Source organism: Triticum urartu, chromosome 7 (assembly GCF_003073215.2).
Source record: "Triticum urartu cultivar G1812 chromosome 7, Tu2.1, whole genome shotgun sequence".
NCBI classification, from domain to species: domain Eukaryota; kingdom Viridiplantae; phylum Streptophyta; class Magnoliopsida; order Poales; family Poaceae; genus Triticum; species Triticum urartu.
This window is the reverse complement of record NC_053028.1, coordinates 480,517,525-480,523,989: the sequence shown is the minus strand read 5'-3', so window position 1 is coordinate 480,523,989 and position 6,465 is coordinate 480,517,525. Positions and strand designations below refer to the sequence as shown.

General features: G+C 49.3%; 1 protein-coding gene across 1 annotated transcript; it reads right to left on the bottom strand.

Annotated features, from left to right (window-relative positions):
- Positions 1 to 2,421: 2,421 nt before the first annotated feature.
- LOC125521210 (metal transporter Nramp1-like) lies at positions 2,422 to 5,655 on the bottom strand. Its single transcript, XM_048686269.1, has 11 exons — positions 5,520 to 5,655; positions 4,845 to 5,032; positions 4,705 to 4,745; positions 4,523 to 4,601; positions 4,318 to 4,422; positions 4,120 to 4,229; positions 3,845 to 4,026; positions 3,511 to 3,754; positions 3,181 to 3,417; positions 2,985 to 3,080; positions 2,422 to 2,873 (listed from the first exon to the last, which is right to left on the bottom strand). Exons 2-11 carry the CDS (start codon positions 5,023 to 5,025, stop codon positions 2,571 to 2,573), a joined length of 1,578 nt encoding a protein of 525 aa, XP_048542226.1. The 5' UTR covers positions 5,026 to 5,032; positions 5,520 to 5,655; the 3' UTR covers positions 2,422 to 2,570.
- Positions 5,656 to 6,465: the final 810 nt, after the last annotated feature.

Genomic DNA, 6,465 nt, shown 5'->3' with positions numbered 1-6,465 from the left:
GCCCCCTTTGGAAGAGAAGGGAGCCGGACCCCACACATCTGAATGTACTAAATCAAAAGGGCGCTGAGACACTGACTCGCTAGTAGGATAAGGTAACTGAACTTGTTTACCAAGCCTACAACCCTGACATTGTAAGGAGACATCTCCTGAAATAGGCCCCAGAAGACCACGACGAACTAAAGACGATAGTCGAGAACCACAAAGGTGACCAAGTCGATGATGCCACTGCTGGAAGGAGCTGGTAGCTGAAGCGACGAAGGCAGATGGACTGGCGAGTGTGGTGGTAGCGGAAGGAACATTAAGCCAGTCCAACTCCCAAAGCCCCTGAGAATCATGGCGGCGCGGGCCAGCCCCAACCAGAGCCTTCGTGTGGCGATCCTGAATAGTGCAAGAATCAACGTCAAGAATGACGTGACAACCAGAATCAGTAAGCTGACCCGCAGAAAATAGGTTCATAGTAAGGCGAGGCACATGAGAAACATCTGGAACATAAAAGGAAGAAGTGGCAAGAGTGCCTCGACTCGCAACAGGAAGAGGAGTACCATCAGCTGTAAGAACATTAATAGGAAAATCGAGAGATCTACAAGAGGACAAGATAGAAGAATCGGAGGACATATGAAATGAAGCTCCAGAATCCAGAACCCATGGGGATGTACCTGACTATGTAGACAGTGGTCGCTCAGCACTAGAAGCACCAGTCACAGAGCCTGCGATACCCGTCGAAGAACCTGAAGCAGCAAGTAGACGCTTGAGCTTCATAATATCTTGCTCAGTCAAGGAGACAGTAGACGGCGTCGAGGAAGAAGCACGAGTCCCAGAAGAAGAATTGCGCTCCCTATTACGCATATCACGCTTCTTCTTGAAGCAGTCAGACTCGGGGTGACCATCCTTGTTGCAGTAGTCACAATGAGTACGAGGACGAGAGCGGCCTTCACGAGAGCGGGCCTCACTACCCGGAGGAGTGGGCAGTAGCGGGGGAGCACTAGAGCGAGAAGACACTGGAGGAGTAGCAGCTCGAGCAGCGAGTACAGAGGGAACCTGAAGCAAACCAGCACCACGGAGGCGAGTCTCCTCAGCACGAAGCTCAGAAAGCACCTCAGAAATAGGAACACGACCACGAGCAAACAACTGAGCACGTAGAGGCTCAAACTCCCCACGGAGCCGTGACAAGAACTCATAGACGCGCTGAAACTCCAAATCTGACCTCACAATCTGGCAACACGGGCAAGTGCTACAAACAGTAGTGCGAAGGGAGTCAAGCTGGCGCCAGATAGCAGGCCAGGAGCCGGCGGCCGGCAGCGGGATGTGCAGAGGACACCCAAGCAGGCCAGGGCCAGCCAAGACGAGGCGGGCGAGACACCGCCCAATCTGGAGGCGGCCGGCGGCGGGAATGGGGATTAGGATCGGGGCGGCCCGATCGGGAGAGCAGCAGAGCTTTTCTTAGTGGAGAAAACCAGGGTGGCTCGATCTAGGCAGGGGAGTTACGGCGGCATGGGCATGTGCACAGGGGATTAGGAGCAGCAATCGGCTGGACAGAGACGAACAGCGACGGGAATTTTGGATCGGGGAGAGCACGAGTGCGCCTGCGAAAAAAAACCTAGAGCTCTAATACCATATTGGAAATATGCAGCATATATTATTAGGAGGCAAATGCCAACATATATACACATACATGAGAATGCCAAAAGGCTACAAGATGATGCCAAGAGACTAGAATGTAAAAGGCCAAAAGACATCACTTAATATAACTCTAACATATACATCTATAGTATGTGTACATTTTACATTTTAGTCCCTAAGGAACTAGGTAAATATAGTCATACACCAACAGTTGCTCTGGGAAATAATTCAGCAAGTTAACCTTTCCGACAATCCTGATGAGATCTCATGGATGCTCTCTGCTCGGGCCAAATATTCGGCCAAGGCTGCTTATGATGTGCAATTCATTGGTCACATCCCTATGCCACAGCAAACCTTGCTTGCAAGGTCAAGGCCGAAGGCAAGGTGAAATTGTTTCTCTGGTTGAATCTGGACAGCGGACGGGTTACAAAAGAGAGGCTGGCCGAACAATCCTCTCTGTGTTTATGTGACCAAGAACCGGAGACTGATGTGCACATCATCCTGGACTGCTCCTTCTCTAAGCATGTATGGGGCTTATTCAGACCCTCTTATACCTGAGCATCGTCGGAACAACCACGACGACGATTAATTTGCCAAAAGAGGGGCGAAAAGATTGGGCTCGGTTGCCTCATGTTTTTTTATGACCGCGTTTTTCCTTTTTAAGCTGAATTTCTCAGCCCGTTGTACAGTCCCCCCCCCCCCCCCCCCTTTCTTAATTGAAAAAAGCAGAGCTCCTGCAGTTTGCGGTCAAAAAAAAGAGAAGGCATTGAGAGAAGAGAAAAAAATACATCACCACAACAATTGCAGCAAAGCCGTGCATGCTTGCAGAGCCTATTTATCATTAGCAGAAGACCACACTAACAAGATATACAAAAAACTAATCAATTCAATCAATATGCCTAGCTAACAAAATATTTCTATCTAGGATTAATGAGGGTGGTAAACAAGCATCACTTTGATTGTACAACTATGTCGTCCTCGATGCCACCCTCGTTGGCAACCTTCGCTTTCTCAGTGTCATCAATGTCCTGCAGCTCGCGGCGAGACATGAACTTGACTGTGTCCTTCCTGAATGTGAGGTAGACGACAGCAGCAATGTAGAGCAGCATCAGCGGGAACAAGGTGATGCCGACGAGGACGTTTGCGTAGGTCGGCAGCGAGTTGTGGAGGATCCAGCCAATCAATTTCGAGCTGAGGAAGTAGACGTTTATCCCGATGATAATGAATCCTAGCGTCCATGAGAACCCTACAATCTGTGTACACAGGTACATGGATGGATTCAGCCAACAAATTCCACACTTCCACAGCCAAAAATATAAACAGTTAATGAAATTTATCGATCGGTAGTGCATGTGCTTCCTTACATAGATTGAGTTGTTGCACTGTCCCATCTTGTTCCTGCTGCTGCTGAACTTGAGAAGCGGGATGAGAGCGAACGGTAGCTCAAATGATAGTATCATCTGCTTGGATGGACGATAACCAAGGCCATTATACATAATGCATCATGCAGTATTCAGGATGTTTAGCGATTCTGTGCTGTGGTGAAAACAGTGTACCTACCGATGCAATGATAATGAGACGACCGGCACCACTGGGGCCTCCGATAATGGAGACAACCAAGCTGGGGACGATGGCGATGCTGCGGGTCATCAGGTTCCGCACCCACTTCTTCATCTTGATGTCCAAGAACCCCTGCATGATATATTGCCCGGCGTAGGTGCCAGTGATACTCGAGCTCTGCCCAGAGGCCAGGAGCGCCACACCGTACACGATCGCGCTCGACCTGCCCAGCACGTTCTAGAACACCACAAAAATAACAATCAATCTTTCATAAATCACCATCGATCATGTACAGTTCACAAACCGAAGTCAGTGGCCAATTTCACAAACCTTGAGTAGGAAGGAAGACGAGTCCAGTGTGAGGTCGCCACACTTGGCGGCGTCTTCCGGGGATAGGTTGCCCGCGTTACAGACAGTCCCGGAGACAGAGATGATTGCGATGTTGACGAGAAGGGCCACGAACAGCGCGATGCCGCTCTCGAAGAGGAAGAACCTGCAAGCGTCGTTCATTCCTCTTACTGATGCAGGCGTGTCCCTTGACAGCACTAGGGCAGAGTGCAGGAATAGGTTGTGCCTGGAATAATTCATGACAGTGAGTTAATGTTCGCAACAGGCAACAAAAAAACAGGCATGGCAACTGGCATTAAAATTCTGCACGACTTACGGCATTACAAGAGCCCCGAGGAGAGCAATGGCGTCGGCGGTGGCACTGGACCCGTTGAGCCTGGGGATGAATAGTCCCTTCATCACCTCCTTTGCCGGAGGCTTCACGATGCTCATCTCCACGAAGAAACACCCCGCCATGACGAACACCAGCAGCGCAACCAAAAACTCCAGCTTCCGTACCTGGTAATACATAAGAACAACATATCATGGGGCTCATTTCTATGTGTGTCTAGAAAATCGATTCATTTCAAAGGGATGACCGTAGCTAGTTACCCCGTATCTTTGAAGGCCGAGAAGCAGCAGCGTGCTAGAGCCAGCAATGAGAACCCCGATCCATACCGGGACGTTGAACAAGAGGTTGAAAGCGAATGCCGTTCCTATCACTGCAAATCACAAATACAAACATCACAGTTAAACGCAGATTGTTTTTGTTGTTTTTTTACTTTTGAGTATAATGTCAGCAGTTGAAACCTTCTGGGATATCTGCAGCAATCACAGCCACCTCTGCAAGTAACCACAAGCAGATCTTGACCCATACGGGATACTCTGACTTGCACAGCTCGGCGAGGTGTCTCCCTGTTTTAGTTGATGTCCATCGACACAAATCCAATTAGTTTGGTGTATCATGTGCATGATAAAATGAGTGTCACATATACTATACATGCGTCTCACTTACCTGTCACCACGCCAAGATTAGCTGACAGCGACTGTATAATTAGCGCGAAGATCAGGCCGATAAGAATCACCCAAAGGAGCTGCATGCGATGGAAACAGGGAAGGAAGCAAAATAATTAGTTTCTACGGTGACTGACCGGCGAGCAAAACGCAATGCAAGACGAACAGATGGTCACCACGTACCTCGTATCTGTGGTTGGCGCCGGCTTGGAGATCCGTTTCCACTGTTTCAGTTTGGAACGCGTGAGCAGATATGTACCAGAATCATACTATGTGTGTTGTGAATTGTGATTGAGAGAGACTAATGGAGAAGAGAGCATTACAGTTTCCCGGATCGAGGTAGGCCAAGGAGACCATGAAGCCTGGTCCAATGTGGCGCAGGAACCGTTTCCATGCAGGATCCTGCGAGTTGACACCGCAATCATCCCTTCTCAGGCCAGCGACGGCCTCGATGTCGACTTCTTCCTTGCCGGAGACCGCCGGTGTCTCCCTGTTGTGTTCCATTTTCTAGCTGCAAAATTGCATTGAATTAAACGAAATAGGAGTACTTCAAAATCCTTGTAGATTAGATTGAATCTCGATGATACTAGGACTTGAATTTACAAGAGGAAAATCTACGCCCGATCAGTGGGGGGTTAGAGAGCTCGCTAGGGTCGACGCAGTGGCGGGCATCAAGCCAGAACACAGTGGCGTCTGAACTAGCGGACGGCAATGCGGCGGCGTAGAGGTGAATAATGGTGCCGTACGTGGAGCTTACATCTACTCGACTGATATAGGCGGCGGCTCTTCTCGAGGAACAGGGGAGCGCGCTAACAGAGAGGCAAGTGCACGAGGCCGAAGTACTCAACCGTGCGACGATCGCCGGAGGAGAAGTATCGACGATTGATGCCCTATAATCCGGCCGGCCGTGTGACGCGTACAAAGGTCAGAAATAAGCGAGCGAGGGCACTGGCCGGAGGAGAAACCCCTGGAACTCCGATCTAAGGAACAAGACTCACCAATGCGCGGTGGAGGTGGAGGAGTGGAGGGCGCGAGGTCTTCTCGTGGTGCTTGCTCGGTCGATGGTACTCCGTTTGGTTCGCCGCGACCGCGACTTATATAGCATGTCGCTAGGCGCCGCCGTAGAGTCGCCGCGCAACGGTTTTGTGGGGGACTAGGGCGGATACTCCGGGCTCGCGCCGCCGCGGGCGCGCCCATGGCCGGGGCGTGGGCGGCACGCGCCTCGGGTGCCATGAGACGATGACATGTCGAAGGCGATGCCACGCGCACGTGACGACACGCGGGTGGCCGCGTGCCGTGATGTACGGGCGTCTCGTCCCAGGCGTTCGATCGGGCCAGGTGCGTGCGCTGCATGAAAATGGCACGGTGTCTTTTTTCCTCACAGTATGACGTGTCCTTTTGTCACGGAATTTCCTATCGGACGCACGGTGCGTCGAAATGTCTACCCTTTTTTTTTTGAAGGGACGAAATGTCTACCCTTCGCACAGACCTAGCGATGTAGCGATTACGTTGGCCGACCCATTAACGTGTTGAAGCGTTTCCGGTTTTAGGAACCTTCTACAGTTTCCGTTTTTCTGGTATTGGGAACCTTCTAGAAGGTTCCTTGAACCGTTTTTTCTGTTTCCTTTTGTTTTTTTTGTTTTTCTGTTTATTTTTTTCTTTTCCTATAGCCGTTTCTTTTTTCTTTTTACGTTTGTTTTCAAGTTTTTTTTTCTTTTTTAGGACCTCAAGTTTTGAAAATAGTTTGGGAAATTAAATAAATGTTTGTGGTTTTAAAAAATGGTTAAATATTTTTAAAAATGGTCTTGTTTTTTAAAAAATAAATTCAAAAAACGTTTTGCACTTTCAAAGAACTGTTCTGGAATTTTAAAAAATGTTCCTGTTTTCAGAACTTGTTCGGAGTGTTTTTTAAAATTGTTCAGAATATTTTTGATCAAATTAGTC

Excerpts from the sequence above, each read along its gene's own strand:
- LOC125521210 (XM_048686269.1), bottom strand. The coding sequence starts at position 5,025 with ATGGAACACAACAGGGAGACACCGGCGGTCTCCGGCAAGGAAGAAGTC. Across the intron at positions 4,746-4,844 it reads CTACCTCGATCCGGGAAACT|TGGAAACGGATCTCCAAGCC; the intron begins GTAATGCTCTCT and ends AAACTGAAACAG. Across the intron at positions 3,418-3,510 it reads CGTCTTCCTTCCTACTCAAG|AACGTGCTGGGCAGGTCGAG; the intron begins GTTTGTGAAATT and ends GTGGTGTTCTAG.